The 24,176-nt window shown below is 36.7% G+C and overlaps 1 protein-coding gene across 5 annotated transcripts in view; it reads left to right on the top strand.

Moving 5' to 3' along the window:
• Positions 1 to 24,176, top strand: part of NFIB (nuclear factor I B) — a 221,627-nt gene that overhangs the window by 176,256 nt on the left and 21,195 nt on the right. For 3 of the 5 annotated variants that reach the window (XM_030567059.1, XM_030567058.1, XM_030567061.1), the window contains exons 9-11: positions 10,728 to 10,893; positions 14,711 to 14,793; positions 23,922 to 24,010. In XM_030567059.1, the coding sequence (XP_030422919.1) occupies positions 10,728 to 10,893; positions 14,711 to 14,793; positions 23,922 to 24,010 (338 nt within the window). The remainder of the gene's footprint in view (positions 1 to 10,727; positions 10,894 to 14,710; positions 14,794 to 23,921; positions 24,011 to 24,176) is intronic. The other 2 variants (XM_030567060.1, XM_030567062.1) reach the window with 2 other exon arrangements.

The raw sequence follows: 24,176 nt of genomic DNA, 5'->3' as shown, positions 1-24,176 counted from the left end.
GTTAAATGTGTGTTTTTACTAAGCAACTGATCTTTTTTTTAGCCTTTTTGATATTTGTTTAGGGCACATATATACCTTCATGCTTATTCTGAAGGGGTGCTAGTCCCTCCCTATTTAAGGCTGACACTGACATTATAAGATTGATTTTCCACCACTGTATCTAATCTGCCTGTAGAATGCCTATGTTTGTTCAGGGTGTGGATATTTTGATCCCATTTCCCATTAAAATCAATGAAAAGTGGGCATTCCTATCCTCTAGAGGTGGCTTTGAAAATCTCAGCCCATATGTGTGTGTCCACTCTTACCATTCTTTTTCCATATTTAAAATACATTAATAATCCTGAGTGTCATATGATTAAATCAATACAAAGCATTAAAAATATACTTCAATCTCCAATTGGGACAGTGCTTGATAGTTCACAAACCAGAACAAAATGATCTGCACAACCCAATAAACCATGCAAGCTACCCTAATAGTCAAGAGCAGGGCCGGTTCCAGGCACCAGCATTCCAAGCTGGTGCTTGGCGGCAATTTTCAAGGGGCGGCAGTCCCTGTTGTTGTGCCCCCAGCAGCGTGCTCAATTGCTGCCGCAGGGGGTGGGGGAGTCTGTGTGCCCTTAGGGCGGTACATGCGTTTCCGCGGTGGCAGCAATTCGGCAGCAGCTTCTATATTCAGCTGTCCGCAGCGGCGTCAGCTAAACATAGAAGCTGCTGCCAAATTGCCGCTGCCGTCCTAACGGCACAGAGACTGACCCCGCCGTTCGCCGTAGCAATTCGGTGCGCTGCTTGGGGCGGCGAAAACTGTAGAGCCGGTCCTGGTCAAGAGGGAATGATTCCTAAGCTAACACCAAAAAATAGTAAAGAAGAGGGGTTAACAGATGCAAAAAAAGAAAAGTGACAACAAAGAAAACAGTCAAGGAGAATCCTTCCAAAGAATATCCTGGCTTCTGTGAGGTACATGCGGGCTTGGGCTGGAGCATGGGATCTCACAAGGGGTGGGTCCCGGAGCCCGGATTCCAGCCCAAGCCCAGACATTTACAACTTTATAGCTCCCCAGTCCAAGCCCCAGGAGCTGGAATCAGATGACAGGGCCAGCCTTTTGTGTTTTATTGCAGTGTAGACATACCCTTGCAGACTTCTTTTGTTAGAGAGTTCCGCAGCAGAGAACCCTAGAATGAGAAAACCCTGCCCTCATTCTCTTCCAGGCTGAACTAAGGGATCGAGAGATCAAAGCTAAATAGGGGTATGCACGGGCGGCTCTAGGCCCCAGCATGCCAAGCATGTGCTTGGGGTGGCATGCTGCGGAGGGCACTCTGCCGGTCACCGGGAAGGCAGCAGCCAGAGTGCCTTCGGAGCCTGCGGGAGGTCCACCGGAGCCGCGGGACCAGTGACCGGCAGAATGCCACCCACGGCATGCCGCCATGCTTGGGGCGGCGAAATGTCTAGAGCCGCCCCCTGGGAGTACAGATAGGAAATGACTCTAATAATTAGAGTCCAGATTATGAAGGGCACTACTGACAAGTAGAAAACCTCATACTATTTTTTGGTAAACTGGCAATCAGTTCAGATCTCAGAGCCTGAGTGTAATTTAACTCCAGTCTTCAGGAGTAAGGATCTGATCCTGTTTCCATTGAAATCAGTGACTTACACTTGGATTAAACTGGAGTCCATGTGAGCTGCTGTTGACTTGTTGGCTAGAAGTTCCTGGCAGCAGTAAAGGTGATACTTGTGCTGATTTGCAAATAGGTTATTTAAGTAATGGCTCTGGCTTTGTGTGAAGACAGTGACTTCTGAGCTACTAGAGAAGAGCAGCTTTTGGAAGGTTGTAAGGCTGCCTGTTTTCATATCTTAATTGTTTAGAATATTCTTCCTTTGTTTAATAAAAGATAGACATGTTGTTAAGGAACTCCAGGCGGGTGCTTTGTGATTCTTCAATATATAACTGCCAGCAACTTAGCAGCAAGGATGTTATCTTGTTGGACTCAGATCTTGTTAGTCTCCAGTTGGGCTGGTTAAAGGATTTCCTGTTTGTTCCCCAGAGAACTGGAATAAAATATAGATCAATAAAAGAAAAGTGTGTTCATGTGGGTTTCTTTGGTGTAGCTATGGTCTTTCGTTTACTGATAGCTAAGCATTTTGAATCTTCTTGGCCATTTGAATCAGACTTTCCTTGCACAAGACATTGCTGAAGAGGAAAAAGGTAGTGTAATATTTTTAATTGTATTTGGGAGGTAAATGTAAAATATTTGGCATATCTAAGGTCATCCCCGAAGTCTGGTGTTAAGCAGTTTAAATATTTTATTTGCAATTTTAAGTTAGTATTTTTTATATCTTTTACTTACGTTTAGTTTATAAAAAGCATGAAATTTAGTTTCTTGGATGCACTTATGCCATTTAACCCAACAGATATATTTTAAACAAAAGCAAAATATATCTTCAAAGAGTCTTCTTTTCCCATACATGCAAACACACATCTGACAGCCTTTAAGGCAAAAAACTAAATAGAGATGGAACTTGCCCCATATCCTAAAAGTCAATGAACTCAGGCTTTGTGTATTCTGGGTTGAGGTGGCCTCATCTAGAATACCTGCAAGTAGCTATGTGACATTTAAATCTGAGCATTGTTAGCTCAAGTGGTCCATCTGGTCTTAGCTATCACAGAAGTGCACAGGGAGAGAGGTGCTGTCTCAGACAGATAGAATTCAAGCCCTTATAGATCAAATTCAACACCCGAATTGCTCTCAGAAAGTAATAGGGAGGAATGCTGTTGGCCAGGAATTGGTTTAACGAGTTTTCTAAGCTAACTCTAACAAGCAGACAGGCAGCTGCATGCTACACCACCTGAAGCTTCTATATAAGGCCTGGTCTACACTAGGGGGCGAGGTCGATGAGAGATACACAACTACAGCTACGGGAATAGCATAGCTGAAGTCGAGGTATCTTATTTTGACTTACCTCCCAGCCTCACGGCGCGGGATTGAAGTCCGCAGCTCCCCCTGTCGACTCCGCTACCACTGCTCACCCTGGTGGAGTTCCAGAGTCGACAGGCGCGTGTTCGGGGATCGATATATCGCGTTGAGATGAGATGCGATATATCGATCCCCAATAAACCGACCACTACCCACCGATCCGGCGGGTAGTGTAGACTTACCCTAAGATTTCCAGGTTAGCTTAATGTAGAATGCATTAATTAATCCATTAGGATAACCACAAAGGCTTGGATGACTGTAGTGAGACCCATATCTGAGAGAACTGATTATGCATGTATTAGCATATATAGATGGAATAAGACATTATTGGCACTGATTCAACCTGCAATTTCAGTAGCAAATGGGGACCCTACACATACTTAATTGTACACCTCTCAAACAAACTGGTAATTTTCTCTTGGGTTTATACCATCCCATGGTACCTTCAAGATCCTTTTCCGCAGTCCTTTAGCATAATCACTTTCTCATATTTAGTAGAGCACTGAGAAAGTAAAGACACCATACCATCTGAGTCTGATGAAATTGAGGCCTGTGGCTGTGTCTTCCAGGTGATGGCATTGCAGCCATATCATCTCACAACCTCCCATTGGGCTCACATATACATTGAACAGGAGGGGTGACAGAATAGAACATTAGTATGCCCTGATCGAAAAATCCCTAACATTTTGCAAGATGAGGCCTGTACTATATGTATAAAAGAGGATGTAGAAAAACAGAAGAGCTATTTCTTTCACTTACAAAATTTTTGGAAGAGGCAGCACCCATTGTGTGTATTCCAGAGCAGACTGTCACAGGCCCATCAACAGAGACTACAAAATAATTCTGAGCTCCTGGATGACTGTGGCCAATATCCAGTTTTTAAGGAAGGATCCTTTTGTACGCATAGCAGAGAAACCTAAGTTTGCAAAATTGGATCTGTCTGAAGTTTATCAGTAAATGAAATTCAACCAAGTCTTGCAAATCTTTCTATTCTAGAGTTTTGTATTGGTGTTCATCACAGTACTGTCTGTGCCTGACTATTAAAAGGGGTTGTTCCCTTAGAATAAGTTTCCCTGTAGAATGGCTAGTACTCCAGCTATATGTCAAAACATAAGGGATTACATGGATAGCTCAATTATTTGGCTATTACACTTATAAAAGTAGTAATGAACAACATATCTGAGACCCCTGATGTTTCTGTTGAAGAGTTTTGTTTGGAATGCAGGTGAAAAATGAGATATGTATTGTTCTCCAGACTTAATCATTAGCTTGGATCGTATGATGTATATGGAAGGCTGAAAGTCTCTTTCTAAAATACCTGGAAGTGGTTTCCAAAATGCCTATGCCTATGAAGGTCATGGAATTAAGATTTTTTTCTAGCCCTAGTTAATTACTTCAAAAATTTCTATCAAACTTCTCTACAGTTATAATTCCAAGGATATGATTGTTTTAAAAGGAATTTTACTTGGGTTTAGACTGAAAAGACATTTGGTATCTAGTATCTGTGAGCATAGTTTGCACATTCATCCCAAATTAGACCTGCTGTTAGGGGGTGATGTCTGACTGGCAGGTACAGGCATGGCCATATCTTGTAAACTGAATGTGGGATTGAAAGGCCAATCACTTTTGCTTCCAGAAACTGAGATAAAGCAGGCCTTCAGTGTTATTAAATATTGGATTCAATGTTATTAAACCTGGATTTGGGAAATTCTATGAGATTCTTTATGAAAGGAGGTTGACATAGATTACAGACTATTAGTTTCTGTGTAAAATTCTTGCACTGAAAATCAGGATGTTACAGGTACATTCTGATTTTAGAAGGTCTTGGGATATAGCTGTAACCTTCATAAATACAAATTTAAATTTCTACTTAGATTTTGGGTGTGGCACTAGGGAAAGATACATATTTAAATAGTACCAGTAATCAGATATTTGAGATTTGGCAAATCTGAGTTTACTGTTAGCAATTGCTATATTAGGTAGGCTATGATTTACTCCAGTGGCATTGGGTACAAGTCATAGGAACTCTGTTTTATTATCCCAACTGATGGTTGCAGTGTATTTTTACTTGTAAAATATTAAATAATTAGAATCTCCTTTTGGGATAATGTTCTGCTACTGCAGAAGAGGTGGTATTGGAACCTGGAAATGACCCTGTCTTTTAAGAACAAACAAAAAAAATTGTGGATCTATTGAATGCTCTTTGGCTCAAGTCTTATTGAGTTCAAATAAATAAGTTCACAGTAACAGTGGGCTTTCAGTATGGTGATACCAAAAATCTTGTAAACCACATTTTTGGTAGAACCGAGTCAAAATAAAAACAGTTTGCACAAACTTTTTTTCTTTTTTCTTTTTTTTTCTTTTTTTTTTCTTTTTGTGGCCAAATATTGATCAGGCTGTAGAGTTGGCGACTACATAGAGTGATCTGTGCCAAAAGACCCTAAATACAGTGGCCTCTGTACCCTGCCATCTCAGTGGGCTTAAAACTCATGGCAGAGAATTTATAACAGCCTCCAGAGAAGGAAAAGCAAATGTTCCTGATAAGAGCAATAGAAACTCAAGGTGGCCAGAAGTAATAGACACAGGTTAGACTAGGCTGTTTGAAGCAGCTAAGCACCTGATCATACAGGTTTTATTTATACCATTCTTCTTTAATAAGCCAGTGTCTTTCTGTGATAGCTGCCAACTTGTGCTCAAGGACCTAAACTTTCATTTAAAATGTTGCCAATGTTGCAATTGCAAAGATAACCTTAAAAATGTGAAGTCAGTGTAAAATAATTCAGTGATTTCAGTATGCATCTGCAGATAAGCTGAAACAATAGCTTTGAGAGCACTATGAACTGAGAGCACTAAGACCTGTTTATCTTAAGATGTTAACACTGAAGCCTAATTATGACAATTTGAACATCAGCTTTGTTAATTTTTTTCGCTGCTGATCACAGCATGAAAGGAAAAATAGGGTTGATAATAAATAGCGTCATATTTTCACATCAGAAGTGGGTGGGTTCTTAGGTTGCAGACAGAATTTGTGAGACTATGCTCACTTTTTTCCCTATTGGACCCTGGTAGTAGATTTCAGTAGTAATACCTCTAGCAAAAACAATGAAGTTTAAAAAAAAATGTTTGTCCCATACGGATTTCCATGAGGCATTGGCCACTGTCGGTAGACAGGATACTGGGCTGGATGGACCTTTGGTCTGACCCAGTATGGCCGTTCTTATGTTCTTAATGGTCCTTAATGATCAGATGGTGGTCCATAATTCATACTTGAAAATTTTCAGATATTATTAAAGAAGAATGGTATAAATAAGACCTATTTGATCAGGTGTTTCCCTGCAACTAAGATTAGACTAAAATTTAAGTAAGTAAAAGAAGAGATTAAGCACTCAGGTTGGTACTGAGCCATCATGTAGCAATTTTTTTTATCTTTGTTACCAAATAATGACACTCTAAACCCTAGCTAAGTAATCTTTGCAATGCCAGTTTTAAACCATATTTTCTGACTTACAACCTCTGATAGCAAAGTATAAGATAAACAAGTAGAAAAATGTGAAAGCAGACCATTTTTGAAGCACCAAGAAAACAAGTATTGGCGATTACAGGAATGAGAGAGTAGAAAGAGTAATGAATGTAATTTAAAAGTACTTGTGTCAATGGTATATATTGTAATTGTAAATAATAACATTATTAAGAGACATGTAAATCAATTATTATTGCTTGTAAATGAAATGTTATCAGAGTCTTAAATATTGGAAACACCATCTGAGTGAAACGTGGAAAAAAAAACAGTTTTATCTTTCCCTAATTTTGGAGGCTTTGTTTCCTCTTTTGGACAATGCAGAGCTTCAGCTTGCATTGCATTGGGCCTGCATCAGCTTCTGTGTACAATACAGGTGCTATTATGGGCAATATTTGCCACTTGAGAAATTTATAAACAAAAATAGAAAGTTACTTAGGATTGTTAGGGTTAAATGCGAGCTCCAGTGAAGTCAATAGCAAATCTCCAATTGACTTCAGTGGGCATGTCTGCCTGCTGCCTGTGACGGCGAGTCTCAGAGCCCTGGTCAACTTGGGCTCACAGGTTTTGAGCTATGGTGCTAAAAAATAGCTAAGTAGACGTTCAGGCTTTGGCTGGAGTTCAGGCTCTGAAGCCCACCCCCCTCCACTGTCAACCTAGGCTCTAATACTCATTGGTGGGGGCTGTCGCTAACTGTGTAGATATGCTCTGCGAGGCCAGGATTTCACTCTTAATTGGCTGGTGGGTGAGGGATGTATGTCATCTAGGTAAATATTGCTTATTGAAGAATAAATATTAAATATGTGTTTTTCACATTGTTTAATTCGGCAAAGAAAGAGTTCATTTTCTTGGACCATCTGCACAAGGACTAAGCTGGAGTCCATGTGAGCTGTTGCATTCCTATTGACCAGAATCACTAGGGAACAGTAAAAGGTGATACATTGTTGCACATTGTGCTGGACTCCAGCTGTGTCCATTTAATTAAGTTGAGTCTGGTTTTGGATGCAGGGCTGCTTTGGAAGATGATGACACTGGCTGTTTTAATCCATAAATTCCTGGGAATATTTTTTTTAATACTAAAAGTGAAGCACTTTTAGTAGGCAATTGAAACAGTTTCTTTTTGATTCTTCAATACATAACAGAAACCAATTCCTAAAAGGTAACTGTGCCCCCCACAGATCCCTGACTCCATCCAATAGACACTAAAAAGAACTCACACCACACTGATCCTGTCCATCAGACCATCTGCACCGTCCACACATTACTGAGTACGGCATTTAACCTCTTTCACCAACTTTTAAAAAGAAAACAATGGACAATGTGTGATTATAAGAATTTTCAGTATGCGGGGATGAGCTTATTTTACCATCTGGCTGTGGTTTTGTGAGTTATGACTGATCATGCATACCTCATGCATACCTCATGCAAATGTTACATGTATCACACATTGCCCAATGGCATATATTACTTCTATATATACTACATATGTGGTGGTGTATCAGTGTGGCAACTCTGGATAAATTGTATTTATCAGACACCTATCACTGTTTCACTTGTACTCTGCCCACCAATCTATTTCTCCCAGGATGACTTATAACAATCCAAACTGTGGAACAGCTTCTAGCAGCCTCTGTATTTTAAAAAGAAAAATAAAAGAGAGCAGCAGCCAGATATTTTTTTTCTTTTCCCCACAAATATGGATTTTCCCATCAAAATTACACTATTCAGGCTTCAACTGTTTTAAGGTTGGCTATATTGCAATCTACTGGAGCTAAAAATAGCTCCTAAATACCTACTTTCCAGTGGGTTACAGTACATGATTCTTGGGAGATCCCAGTATTTAGGACCTTAAAGCATTATAGATGGGAAAGCTATTTTAGGTATTTTGTAGAGGTCTCTGAAATTCTTTTAGTTACAGTTTTCCGTTATCTCCAAGGCCAGTACTTTTGGATTTATATTAATTAAGACACTTGATTTTACAGGCCAAGGGATATTTAAATAGTACCCATAAAAATAAAACTAACTAAAATATTGCTAAAGTGGGGGTCGGGGAGTTGGTAAAATGTATGGCATATGCAGAATGTGTGGTGGTGTGGTGTGATATAAAGGTTTGATTGGTACTGGTGGAAAGACCGGCATAACTTATAAATGGGTTCACCATTTATAAGTAATCTGGCTATCTAATCAGATGGTGATTAAATCTTTATACCACATCATTATGTATTCAATGTATATCATCTTGTATATATTAATATGACGACTTTTTTTTCCTTTAAAGTTCACATCACAAAGGTTGAACAGATTTGAAGGGGGGAAAAAGACCCATCCAGTTGTAAAAGCAGCAAAGAATCCTGTGGCACCTTATAGACTAACAGACGTTTTGGAGCATGAGCTTTCGTGGGTGATGCATAAGGTGCCACAGGATTCTTTGCTGCTTTTACAGATCCAGACTAACACGGCTACCCTCTGATACTATCCAGTTGTAGAAAGTTTGATACAATAGAGAAAATATATGAAATACTAACAATGTGTTTTCAGTACAGAAGAACGTTTCATCCCTGTTACTGCCTTCTTAATTTGACACTGTTTTTAGGCCTGAGATTAGCAGCATATATAATTGTCTATTTTCTCATTAGTAAAGGCCCACACATCACAATAGAAGAATGAATCCTATAGAAGCTGGATCTTATAGAACTGTATGTCAGATCATCCTTTATTTCATAGCTTTGCAATATCCAAGTACAATATGATCATGGTTAGGAAAGAGAGAATTTAAATTTGCTTCCTTTAGTGGAGTAATTGATCAGCCGCTTGTCATTAATGTAACATTTTTCCTGTTGCTTTTCATCATAGAACCATTGAATTTAGAGACAGAAATAACCTGCTAGATCAACTAATGAACTTTCCTGTCAATGCAGAATTGGTCTCTATTTGTACATATTTGTCCAGTCAATATTTACTATTGTTTATTTAGTCGCTCTAGTTTTAAAAGTCCAAAAGGAAAGGGCCTCCATAATTTCCCTTTGGACACTGTTCCATGGTTTAATAGATCATACTGTCAGGAAGTTTTTCCTGATTTTTTTTTTTTTTAACATTTCCTCTTTCTTTATTTCCTTCCATTACCTCCCAGATTATACTTCCAAATAATTCCTCATCATCATCTGTGTTTACATCCTGCACATATTTGTAGTTGTCATGACAACCAATAATTATTGCCTAGCTAAGCTAATCATATTTACTACCTCTTTTAACCTTTCCTTTTAAATCAGTCCATTCAGTTCCTTTAATAACCTATATTTCTCTCTGATTTGTCAATATCTTTATGATAAAAAATTGGCCAGATATTTAGGTATTATATTTGTTATGTACTTTAAGAGCCCTTTAACATTCACAGAAAAAATCAAGTTTCAGGCTAAATGTTACCAGCTGATGGTTTTGGTTTCTTATTATTTAGTAGAACAGTTTTCTGGTCACCTAGAATATTTAGGCCAAATTTCGCTCTTGGATAAATGAGCACATCGCTCAAAGAATGTTGCCAAAGTTGGGTAGATGTGTATGCTGAAGGTAGAATTTGGCCCCGATTGTGTCATAGGTCTAAATTCAGACTACCTCTTGTACATCCTGTACATCAGTCCATGAAAAGTGTTGATTTGGCTCATTATATTCCTGAAATGTACAGAATTCACATTTTTCAATCTTGTGTGAAAGGGACACATTCTGATGGGCCTGGGGCCAAATGGCAGCGTCTACACATTTTAGTGCCTCCTTCTCTGCCCCCTTATTCAGCCTTCCTTGCTTTTATTAGTCAGACTTCAGGCATGTGCAGAAAGCAAACAGCTGGGCACTTGTTCTGCGTACATTTCTAAGCAAGGCAGAATACTGGCCCTTGCTAACCCAGCTTTTGCAGTGTTAATATGTGGTTTTGGTATGTGCTTTAGGCTCTATGCTTAATCCTACTATGTGAGCAGCACTATTATAATAAAAAAATATTTTGATGAAAATCATACGAAGAACAAAATAAAACTGATCAGAAGGTTACTGTGAATCGAATGTATGGGGCCTATTGTGTTGTCTGCTAAATATACTATATATAGATATATTAGTTTATAACAATTACATAACCTGGCACATAGATAACTGTGGTGATGGGCATTCTACAAAACCCTACAAGACATTAGTAAGTTTGTTTTTAAACACAATGTGTATATTTCACAAGGCATTGTTTTGGTTTTGTTTTGTAGCCTAACAGCAGTGGTCAAGTAGTAGGGAAAGTGCCTGGTCATTTTACTCCAGTTTTGGCACCCTCTCCCCATCACAGTGCGGTGAGACCTGTGACTCTGACCATGACAGATACTAAACCCATCACTACATCCACTGAAGGTGAGGCATCTTCACCTACAGCAACCAGTAAGTATTTCTCTAGGAAACAAAAAATGTCCATCGGAGGTTCAATATGATTTTAAATTAAGGCCAAAAAAGGTGCCTTTTCCTACTATTTGACCAGGTGGATGCTCATAATTTATTCTGAGAGCAAACATGATCTGACCACAAAGCTTTTCCTCCTCAAATTTTAGTCAAAGCATCATGTTACATGAACTGTTTGTGACATGACAATCAAAATCTGAAGGGAAAAGCGTATTTATTTGAGCACCACCCATCGAGAAACAATGAAACACAGTTGTTCATCTAAGGTGGACATTGTAATGACATTGAGAAGCACACTCAGACTGCAAGATTTCAAATCACCCACACTTGGATTTCAAAAAGAGATTAGATAATTGCTCCTCAATGAGCTTTCCTACAGAAATCAATCTTTGTTACAAAACGTACTGAATCAGAGCTATGATAATTGCATGTTTATATAGGTTGTGTTGTTGGCAAAAATAAAATGATGTGGCATACAGCAAAGGAAATTTTAATTCACTGCCCTTGATTCTACAAGGGTTGGCTTAATTGCATTTGCTTTTTTAACGCCTTGAAAGTTTTGTGTACCTTTGCACAATATGCTCAGCACCATATTATTTATCCTGTTATCTTCAATGGAATTGCAACCATGGAAGTATGTGCAACATACATGCTAATGTCATTTGATCATTTCTATGATATCCAAAGGGTTAATTTTTTATCTGGCTTCTACACTTTTGTTAACAAAGCTGGGTAAATATTGTTCCTGACCTTTTAGGTCTTTAGCGGGCCAACATTACTTGATACTGATTACTGGCAACATTTTTAGAAAATAGTCCTGATCAGATTATTTAGAAGAAGAGCTCTGAGCTGAAATTTCTGTCTTCCAAAGGGCATTTAGAGCCTAAACTATGTTTAACCCAAACCAAACAAACAAAAAAATACTTAACATGCATAAAAGAATAAGGATTTCTGTAGGGTCATTTACACTAAAATGGATCATTTTAGCCACATTAGGTATCAAAATTGTGAGTGTGGTCTCTAGACGTTGGATTATAATTAATCGAGCCTGTAAATCAAGCCAATATTTTTAGGTATTTGTTATTTTAAGATCTTATTTTGTAAACTGAAATAGAGATCAAATGAGTTAGCACAAGCAACACATAAGGAGAAAACTGCATAAGTATCTATTACAAAGAGAAATAAGTGACTCCTAAAGATAATCTGGATAAACACCATTATTTAAATATAAACTGATTAATAATTATATTGATAGGCTTATGGAAATATTTCAGGTATTCTTTTGGGATAGCAAAAGAGGCTTCTAGGTGAACTAAAAGTTGGAGTGGATTAACACTCTCTCTGCTGGTTTACGGTGCAAATTTTGCTCCTTTGAGGTGCTGCTATTTCTGGTAAGTTAAGCAGCAAACAAGAAGTTAATTCTCCAACATTTCACGTCAGAGTGGGAGAGGAACCTTGGTTCAAATTTGGCTTGGATTATTGGTAGTTTCATCCTAGTTCCTGTTTGCCAAGATCACACCATGTGGCACACACAATTGTCTGTCTGTGCTCAGGAGAGACCATGGCCTGGAATAGCAGGAGAAGGGAGATCAAATATATCAGAACTGCTGGAAGAAGCTTGCACTCTACTTGCCCACATTATGGCCTAGTTCAAGGAGTCTTTTTAGAAGGAAACTGACCGTATTTGTGTATGAATAATTATACAGGTATTTAAGGGTGAAGCCTGGGAATTTCAAAAGAGCCTAAAGGAATTAGGCACTCAGTTTTACTAAATTTCAGTGGAACCTGAGCACCTACCTCTCTTATGGTCCTTTGAGATGAGGCATCTTTCTGCATACAGAACATCTCTATCACTAATGCATGTACATGAAAAATGTTTATGTGCAAATTCAATATGAGTGTGCAAATTGTATGCACAAGTGTAGCACACAAACATGACATGCACGAATAAAAATTTGCCAGTAACTTGATAACAAAACAAACAAAAACTGAAGGAAGGTATCCTGCTGCTGGAAATACATAAAACCCGTCATTGACCTTAATTTTCATGCTCTCATGCTAAGGGGCTTCATGCGTACATTTCATGGGAGAATTTGACCCTAATAATTTTTTTAAAACACTGCAAATTTATTTTTAATAAACAATTAATTTCAAAAGACTAAATGTTTTGTTTGGCCAATAAGTTCCTGCAGATTATTGCTTAAACATAATATAAATGCTGTCATTATTTCTGTTTAGTCAGTTTTAACCTATTCGGCATATAAAATCAGATGATTAACACTGACTTCCTTCTGAAATACAACAAATGAATTGTTCAGAACTAGACAGAACAACAGACTTTGATAACATTTCTATCAAGGAACTCTGAAGTCATGATTTATTTCTATTATCTGATCCATTTTTATGGCAATCTCTCAGTGAAAGCTGTTTACTATAAAAAAAGCCATATTAAAAAATCCTCAGAAATTCAGAAAGTTTTATGTATTTGCTATATAATTTTAACCTCAAACAGCCAATTAGCAAAAAACTCTATCCACCTTCCTCTGTTCTCAGTCTTCATTCCATTCCATTTTGGCAGGTCTGCTTTGACCACCAGCAAAGGTGCCAGTTGTGATGATGATTGTTGCAATGTGGTCATCTACACACTATGAAGTGGAGTGAGACCACATAGGCCACTAAGAGCTATGAGAGGGTAATGACTTTCAGTCGCTACTGATCTCAGCCAGATTTGAACGGTGACCTACAGGTGAAAGGTTCCCTTTACCAATCTCTTGAGCTACCCAGTCTCCCCTGCAGATTTTTCTAAGCTTCTGCAACACAGAAGGCTAAAAGAGGTTTTACTGAATTAGCCCTAAGTGAATGCTATTTTCTGGTGTGTAAAATTGTGCTGCACAGCAAAAGTTAACTCCCTTCTCTGGTTAGTGCTGATCACATCGTATCCTTCTTTCAAAGGACTGTAAAGATTAATTTCATGTACATGAGCAAATCAAGCTTTAGGTCTCAGTTTTGAATAATTAACCACTTTTCCCAGATAAATTTGTGATGGGTGTTCACAAATAGAAGAATTAGTGTAAATTAGTAGGTGGTTGTTCTCTCGCTCATACCAGCGTAACTCCGTTGACTTCATTTATTGGACGTTTATATTAGTTTCAGAATGGTAGCCGTGTTAGTCTGTATCAGCAAAAAGAACAAAGAGTACTTGTGGCATTTTAGAGACTAACAGATTTATTTGGGCATAAGTTTTCATCGGATGCATGCAGTGGAAAATACAGCAGGAAGATATATATACACAGAGAACATGAAAAAATGGGTATTTTCCACTGCATGCATCCGATGAAGTGGGTTTTAGCCCATGAAAGCTTATGCCCAAATAAATTTGTTAGTCTCTAAGGTGCCACAAGTACTCCTTGTTCTTTTTGTTTATATTAGTGTAACTGATGTGTATTCGTATAACTAATATAACTCAAACTCATAACACTTCAAAATGTAGTGCTTCTTTTAACTATTTGTAAAATTCTGCAGCCAGAGGAATTATTATTCTAATTACAAGTCTAATTCTGACCTCAGATTCACACATGCAACTTCCATTGAAGTGGATGGGAATTGAACATGCTGTGCACCTAAGGGCTGAATTTGGCCCTATGTTTCTTTTGCATTACTGGTAAAAGAAATCCACAGACACTTCCTATACATTGCAAATCATAACTCTGGATCTCTCATATCTGTACTGTACGTGCACAGGGTAATAGTTATGACAGGTCGCTATTTTTATCAATGTGTTTTGTTCTTCCTTAATCAGCCTACACAGCCTCAGGCACATCCCAAGCCAATCGTTATGTGGGACTAAGCCCAAGAGACCCATCCTTCCTACACCAGCAACAGGTGGGCAAGTTTCACATAGGTATAATAATATAGACAAGCTTTTTCAATAGTACCTTTCTACATGCTGCCACTGACATCTTGGATTAGAATGGGATCCTAATGGTTTCAGAATATGTCATATGAAGACTAGATATGCTAAAGACAAAAACCCCTCTAAAAACATTAACACAGCATATGCTTTTGTTTCTTAGATTTGTGCCATCTTAAGGAACTTTTTACAATGTCTCTTTAAATTATTTTATTTTTGAAGAACTTAAGAGTAGATTCTATAATTGGATATTAAGAATATGTCTGTATAAAGTGTGCAAGGGACAAAACTGAAAACTCATTTCAAAACCAATAAAAAATTAAACAAAATTAAACAGTACAAATTATGATTCTCAAGCTATTTCATATTTTCCAGCTGTTTAAGCCTGCATTTTAGTTCCAGAAGATGAGTTATAAAACCAAATTCTCAAAGCAACACATCATCATTCCTACTTTAATAGGTTTAAATTGGTTTGCTGATTTCATATGTGATAAAGACACATTTTTGTTCTAGTTTCTTAAATCATTTATGTTTCAAGTAGCATTTTAAATTTCACATCTCATTAATGCTGTAAATTTAATGCAAATGAAGTGTTTACCCAAACTGTGAAAATATACAGCCGAGATTAATGGTGGTTTATAAACAAATTAGTCGCAGTCAATAGCAGGGCCATGCAAATACAGAAATCCCGCATTGCTAGTAACAGTATAACACAAAATCAGACACTTTAGAACGTAAATATAGTTTATGATGTGTGTGGTATATACTGCTCCCAGATCCTGACAGCAGAGGAGTTTGAAATTAACAGCTTGTAAAATGTTACAAATTAAAAACTGAATATGGCAGGAAGAAAAGGGCTGTTAAGTAGATCTTATTATTTATTATACTGTATTTTTTCTCAGGCTTGGGTTCCTATCCACAGTTGATACTCATGCCTGTTTTATTTTATCCTACATGCTCTGTGTTTGTTGTGACATAGCTAAACCATGCTGCATCTGAACCTCCTATCCCCACCCACTCCAAGGCCAGGGTGGCAGTATGTATATATTAAAGATCACTACAAGCAGGATTCAGAGAAAATCATAAAGATGATAGTTATTCAAGAGCCCTGACATTTTGCCAGCTTTGTTAACCAGTGAGACACAACTGAAAACATTTGTACACAGTTACAAAAATACCAAATAACAATTATTTGTTTTTGTCAGCCATTGGCTTTTCACTAATTTTTCTGATATTTTTCTTTTTTCACCTCTCTAGAATTGCTGTAATATAAAATGTGTCATAATTACTATAATGTGGTTCTATTTGACAAATATTCAGTAAGTGTTCATTGTATGTTTAAAAATATGCAAGATTTATAGGTTTAAAACTTGCTTTTTTAAAAACCACTGCACACATTTTCTGAAATACTTTTGCTGTGAAATTTTAAAGATTATTTCATAAGTCTCTGACATCCAGTTAATTTTGGGATTTCCAAAAGAAATTTAAATATATTTTATTTTAATTTATTGCTTCTCTTCAGTACCCTATTTTTCTACATATTTGCTAGTTAGTATTTTTTGTTCTCAAGAACATTCAAAAAGTTATAGAAACTATTTCACATTCCTAGAAGGTACTGGCAGACAGCTTAATTTTCTTGTATTTCCTTACATTTTTTGTCTTTATAATATATTTTAAGAATAAATTTGGATAACTTCAGCAGTCTCATTAAACATGTGACCAAAATATTCAGGAAAAAAGTTATCTTACATGTTTTGCGCATGGACATTTATATGTTAGTTTCAAACCTGGAAAACATATTCTGATTCAATGCCGCTGTGTGAATTTAAGTAGAGAGTTTTATAATGTCAATATTTGTTGTTTATTTAAATGTATCAGTATTTTACAAATATGTGTTATATAGTAGTAGCCATATAGTATGGTGAAAAAGTGTATAGTAGATTAATCGCTGCCATGTATTCTATATTAGATTTTAAATTACGTATGATTGTATATACTTTGTGTGTGTGTGCGCGTGTGTGCTTACATACCGCTTACATACATATATATATTAAAAATTATGCAATAGTTGGTACTGTCGCATGCACTGAAGGAACAAAGAACTTTTAACCACAAACTAAGCTTTTTAGCAGTAGATAAATATGAATATAGTATATATAAGTACAGTATATATAAAATAACTTTCTAATGAGTTAGTTGTTACCTTCATCCTCTTCAGTCCTAAAAGGCTCTCAGAGATGACAATGCCATACATGTTTATTATCCAGAAAAAATCCCCACCAGAAATTGTCTAAATGACTTCAGTAGATAAAGGTTATCCTTTGGGAAGGCAGAAATGAGATTGATTTACTATGTCCTTTCATTACTTTACAACAATTTAAAAGAGAGCACTTTTCTTGTGGCAGGTTCTGAATGCATTTAGTTTAAAGCAGCCCATGATGAATGAAAAGGAAAATCAAGGGGTACATGAAATAAAGGCAATCAATCATTTTATATTAGCTGAGAGAAATTCTAAAGTAGAAAGCCAGTGGTTTTAGTTCCAGAGAAACATTTTTAAACATTCACTGTACCCTTTAATACACATTGACCTCTTAAGAATAAATATTGTCACAGGTAGGTTCTTTTATTTTGTTGGAGGGATTTATTCTCTCAAGTTATGAGAAATATTGATGTGCATTATTGAGTGCTTTTTTTGTTGTTGTTTAAAAAGAACTGCAATGTATCCTATATAACTTATAGTAACAACCGTAAATTTAAGCTGTGTGTTATTTTGTGACTCTCTCCTATAAATAGACTTTCAACAAAATAAAATGACAGTTCAGTCGAACTTCCAGTAAAACAATTTATAGCACAAAATTGCTGGAATACTTGAATTTAGATGGGAAATATTAAATATAACTTGGAAATATTGTGTGTTTGTGTGTCTAGCACCTTTGGGAGCAATACATTTACATTTATTGATCTGAATAGTGAGAAAAATATGCCATTAAACATGTTACTTAGCATGCTACATTGATAGGCAAAGTTTTGAAGAATTATAAATCTATGCAGTATACTTTTGTTGTGATCTTTGGTTGGTGCTGCTTGCCAATTGCCTTGAAATGACAGGTATTTCAAAATTGAACATCAACAATAACATAACAAATTTCTTACTTTAACTGCAACTAGAAAGTCATCTACATAATTAGATCTGCATTAGAAAGGTGCTTATAAAACATCTTAATGTTTTATTGTAAAAAGGAGTCCTTCCCCAGGCCCTCAAAATATCAGTTATAAATTGTTAATGACTACTTGGTTAGAATGCAGAAGATTTCCTTAATTCATTAATCAGCATGCAAAAGTTGTTAACTATTAGTAACAGACTCATATTTCCAGGGATGTTGCTTAATCAAATGTCTCCTATTTAATCATAGTTAAAATTTTATCTTAGAGGTAGAATTTTAGTAAGGGCTTTGTTCTTAGAAGTTGGTGAGGTCACTTTATGAACTAATGAATTCTACTTTGGCACACTGAACTATCTATGCTAAGAAATGTCTTTATTGACATAGGAGTTTTTGCATAAAAGGAAGGTTGGGTAATCTTCACAGCAGTATGTCAGCACCTCTCTCTTTCTCTCTCTCCCCACTCCCCCTCCCTCTCCAGCTAATATACACATTGCTTACATTTGAGTTGTAGCAAATGGTTTTGAAGTCTAGACTCACAGAAAAAGTGAAAAATTAGATTAACTGAGTCAAATTCAGCTGTGGTACAAGCAGACTCAACTCCTCTGAGCTCCGTGGTATTGTGCCATTTGAGTCCTCGTTCTTGGGAGTGTATAGTCATAACACAGCAATCATTAGTAAAAGAGTTCAGTTGCAAAACTCCATGTTAATGGACAATAGGGCAGACTTCTGATGGATGGATGGATGGATGGATGGTGGCATTTCCTTAGTCTCATTCAGTTTATATCACTGTGAATTCACAAAATTCAAACTTTATATCCTGGAAAGTTTGGGATTCTTAGTGTCTGATCAAAATTACTTCTGGATTTAATGTTGTTACGCTGCCAGAAACACCAATCCTGGATTTTGACTATTTAAAAAAAGAAAAGAAAAGATTTATCTTCGTGTTCATAGCACATAAGGGTAATGGCATCACAATTGGCAAGCTTCCTATTGAAACTGAATAAATCAATCAAAAGAGTACTTGCTCTTGGCCATGATATTGCTATCCATAATTATTTAACTTTTAAAACATCTTTGTGCTTCTAGAAGGAGCTGTCTAGGAGGATATTTTCTTCCTTTCATTAAGAAAGCAGGCAGGCAAAGACAAATGGCTTTAGTGAGGAAGTTAGCAGCCTGTGATACCAGTAACCTTTAAAACTTTACTTTTTCATATATGCTAACTAATATTGGGCCAATAACTGAGCTGCTAAACTCCTCAGATCCTTGCATTACCTAATACAGCTGCATGGATTTCACTAGCACTTGGGCTTTAAGGGTTTAGTATACATTATGCATGATTTTCGCACAGCTTTGACATTTATTAAGGGGTCATGTTACCATTTATACTATAATAAGAAATATTTTAGACATCATAAATGTATTTTAAAACTAGAAAACTGTTACCAGCTTTTGTTCTTATTTAATTGTTTCCTCCACACAAGACTACTCTTTTCAAGGAGTTTCTCCAGTAGGAAGTTGTTCTTTCCATATGCATCCTTTAGTTGTTGCATTATGCTGTTCAGGATGGAAGCCCCTTCATACCACATATCACTGAAATTGTAAACTGAAATGACCACTGAAAACAGTGTTTGGTTTTTAAAGTGTTTTTGATGCACATCGCTTTTGCTTCAGGCTAAAGACTGAAAGAAGAACACAAGTGAACTCTTAAACAGAACTTCTCAGTAAAGTCAGGAAACAGGTTATCAACACTTAGGCTGTTCTTATTGTTTCTCTTATCATAATTGACAGTTTGACGTAAAACTTGATCACGTGACTGCCAGGGAGGTATGTAAATGGATAAGAGGTCACCTTTCGCATATGCTTGCTGGAAAGGAAACACATTTAAAGGAAGTTTCAGTCAAAACAATGACAGTATGCAAATATTTAGCTTTATGGACTTTTCTCAAATAACAAAAATCATAGCAGTATCCTATCACTTACTCACTCTTCCAAATATATGTTTACTTTTACTGGTGATCAAAGGGGCATGAAATGAAGAATAATGTTAGTCACTTTATTAAAATATAAAGCCTGCTTAAATATTAACCCTTACAGTTATGTAAAGGTTTGAGTGGTGGGATTGTAACTAATGTAAATTAGGATTGTGTGGCTAAAACTCTGTAGGATGATTGTACTCTCCAAGTGTCCAACTTAAACGAAAAAGAGAAAGGAGATTCAAAGTAAACATTCAGGGTCCACATCAGGATTGCCCTGTGGCCCTTTTGCACTGACATAATAGGGCTGAGGAGCAATCACATGCCCCCTTGAGGATTACCCCCAGCACAGGAGGCAGTCTCTACAGACTGTCTGCCCCTTCCCACTCAGTAAGAGTTGGAGTGGAGGTTTATTTCAGGGATAGTAATGGATGCGCCTGCAAAGCACGTTAAGGTTGCCCTACCCTGCTTTGTTTACAGTTGCCCCTCCCCCCAGCCACTTCAGAATTAAGCCCACTGAGAGGCAATTTTTTTCTCCTGAGGATAATTTTCCTTGTCCCTGTTACATGTGGTTCTGTGAGAGAGGAATTTAAAACACTTGATTGTGTGTCACACCATCATATATATATCCCGTATAAGAAATATATTTTAGAGGGGAAAACGTATGTAGAAATGTTTTAGAAAGCTTGTAAAATGTTTGATTGAGACTATTGCTTGAATCCCTTTTCTTCAACACCCAGATATCTTAGTTACCAAAAGTCCAGCTGAGAGAGAGAGAGCGAGAATTCAAACTAGTGGGTCAGATCCTTGGCTCTGGCTCAGGCTGCTTTGTGCCACCTCAGTGACATAAAGTGGTAGGAGAGGTGTCATAAAGGAGCAGCCAGATATTCTCCCTGACAGAGGGAAATCCTTGGGTGGCATACAGGCAGCTTTGTGCTACTCACTTCCCCCATCCTCTACACAGAAGGTCTTTAAAGTTGGTGTTCCAGTGTGGAGTAAAGTGCACTGTGCTCTGTTTGATTCCTAGGTAATGCAATGGCATTTGCAGCTTGCATAATTTTAGTGCAGCCCTTAGGTGCTTATAAGTTACATTGGGGGCTGCTGGCCTTTCCCTGGCTCCTGAATGACCTAAATTAACACAGAAAAGTCATAATATTGAACACCAATGTCTCAGGTGCTTCCAAAGCTAGAAGCAAGTGTTATGTGTCCTGTTACAAAGCTGAAAATCTCCCTTTTTCAGAGGTATGAAATTCCCAGGTGAGAGTCTGGGCCGTACCTGTTAAAGGTGTAGCAAAGACCTCTCAGCTCTTGGGGAAGCAAGAGAGCTAAGGGGCTCCTCTGGGCTTGCAAAGATGTCCTCAGAGGGCCACTTTACTGCTGTCTTCACATTGTCTGCTCCATGGAAAACTTCTCCCTTCTGGAATTGGGGCTTTTAAGGCCCCTTTATACTACTCCAGTCCATTGACCGGGAGTAAAGATGCCAAACCATTTCTACCCCTGCAGTGCCACAGGATATCAGATTTTAATGTGATATTTCTATGGCTATTATTGACCCTAAACTAAATCTTAGTCATACAAGTTTCTAGGCAGTGATTTTGGAGAGGAAATTCTGCATGAGGAGTAGGAAAGAGGAAGCATTTCGCTGATAGGTTAATTTTGAAAACAAAAAGGCAACTGTTTGAAGCTGCTCAGAGGTTTGGAACATTAAACTTAAGCAACATGGAAGTGGCTTAGTAGACAGGTACTGAATTTCTAGGCTCACGATAGAATTATTTATCACATGCGTCTCTAACTTGGCACGTGTATATGTGGTGGGACAGATGAATTTACAATTTACCAATATACCAATTTACATCAATATACCAATTTATACCAGCTTAGGATCTGGACCTATATGTATATGTATATCCATGTGTATGTATGCATGTCCCCCACCCCCATGGTTACAAATTATGAGGGTGTGTGTGCATAATAAATAAAGTGTGTCATTAACATTTATGAATTAGATTAAAAAAGCTCTTGACGTTTGTGTAATTATACATGTAAGATATTTGTTGTACATATTAAGATCCAGGTGAAAACTGTAGGAGGAAAATTTTTGCTTATGCACAGTAGCTGATTTATTAAACTGTAATGTACCAGCCATTTATTGTTTTTCCTCAAATACCAAAAGCAGTTAGATTATATTACAAACTAATTGTTTGCCAGATTTTTTAGTTAGACAAATTCATAAAATCATTCAGCAGCAAGAAGTTCTGGTTTTGGCATTCTTATGGCTTATAACTAGCCAAAGAGTTTTGTTGGGTTAGTTTGGTTTAAATTTTGTAAAAAGAAAAAAATAGTTTTCATTTTTAAAACTTCAGACATCATGTTTCAGCTGAAAATGAAGTTTTATAACCAAGTTGTAAGCCTTTAAAATATGCCTTTATAATGAAAATGCTGACAGATTCTTAAGTATTGTAGCATAAATATAACCATTATACTACTGGCTAGAGTGTTTGAACAGATATATTTTATTATATCTTCAAAATAAAAATAGTGCTTATGAAACAGTTTCATACAGTGACTATGACAAAATGCACACACATACCCCTTTCTTTGAGCATATTTAATATATTCTTTACAGTTACACTCTAGCGAACTTTTTGGACTGAATGTTTCCTTTTCTGGTTAATTTAATGTAGTTTAGTCATGCTTATAATAGCCTTTGGAAGGTCTCTTAGAGTTCTTTAGATAACAAACAAGAAACAAACCTTATGAAAACAGACTAGCATTTTCATTTCTCAGACCTCAGCTGCAGGAAACTTATGAGTATAACAGTCAAGACTGCAATATGGTCTTGTCTTTAACATATGTATTTATCAGGAAAGGACTGTAGTTAATTGTGCTACTGTGTAAATCATTTCCTTTAGTTTGTTTGCCGTAGTCTGCAACTTTTAAAGACACTTAAAACTTGCATGGAGAAAGCAAGATGCATTTTATGCAATTAATCTTAGTGATCAAGTTATCTTTAATTCAAAGTGTTGTATCTTGCAAGATGTGCAGTAATGTATTTATAACATTGCTGTGCAGAGGTTAAAAACTATGCTTTTTGTAGGTTTTCGTCTCAAGCCACATAAGTTTACTTTCTTAAACATAAAAATAAGCAGTATATCTTTTCAATAAATCTGCTAGCACTGTAGGGCAGCTGTTAAACAAACAGAACTGTATAGGGTTACATGAACAATCTGTGAAGGGCAGAACTGATGATTTGGGGATCTGGGAAGAATTTGTTTCAGCTTACATTTAGTGCATTCCTCACTATATTTAAATGTAATAAAGTATTTTAAATGCTATTATTGTGAGTCTGGAACAAGATTAGATTATTTTATCACCTCTTCCTAAGTAATATCACTTTCAGTAACACTAAATTAATAAACCTCTATTACAAAATACATTTACCCTTCTAAAACAGTAAGATAAAGGCATATAGTTTGTGTAATTTGGGGACCTTTTCTATAAATTGCATGTCGTCTATGATTCACCAAATGCATGCTTCAAGATATTATTTTTGATCTTTATCTAGTACAGATTACTTAGTACATTGCATATAAAACACAGCATTTTGATTTTCTTTCTTAAAATATTTCACTATTGAACATTAACATTTTCTTTTATTCCAGCTCAATTTGTAATCTAATAATGGCTAATTGTTATGTGCTAAACACTAGTTATTCTTTTATGCTTTATTAATAGAGGAGCGTATTAAAGTAGCATTTTCTTAAAATTTAAAAAAAATAGGAATTTAATTTTCAGTGTAATGGGGTTTTTGTTGGTTATGGGGGGTTTTGTTTGTTTTTAAGTTACTTTTTTGGGAAAGTAAGGTTTGTGCCATGTACAATACTAGTTTGCATGTATTCATTTAAATACTAAAAACTGTAGTACTGCTCGATCCATATCTGACTGCTAGGTTTCAATTGACAGCTGAGGATTTGTGACTGGACCATGAATCAAAACGGCAGGCATTTATACCCCAGTGCCAGTGAGGATACATTGGGAATTACTTGGCAAAGGTAACATTTTAATTATTTCCAACGCTACACTACATCTAAAAAAGTTACATTGAGCTACAGTATCTGTTTTTAGCAGGCCTCCAAGAAGGAATATATGTCAAAATTTAACCAAAACATATATGTATAACATTTCTTTAATACACATTTACATTATCTTTAATGTAAA

Source organism: Gopherus evgoodei, chromosome 6 (genome assembly GCF_007399415.2).
Source record: "Gopherus evgoodei ecotype Sinaloan lineage chromosome 6, rGopEvg1_v1.p, whole genome shotgun sequence".
Lineage (NCBI taxonomy): Eukaryota > Metazoa > Chordata > Testudines > Testudinidae > Gopherus > Gopherus evgoodei.
The sequence above is the reverse complement of the archived record's forward strand: the minus strand, read 5'-3'. Positions and strand labels throughout refer to the sequence as shown.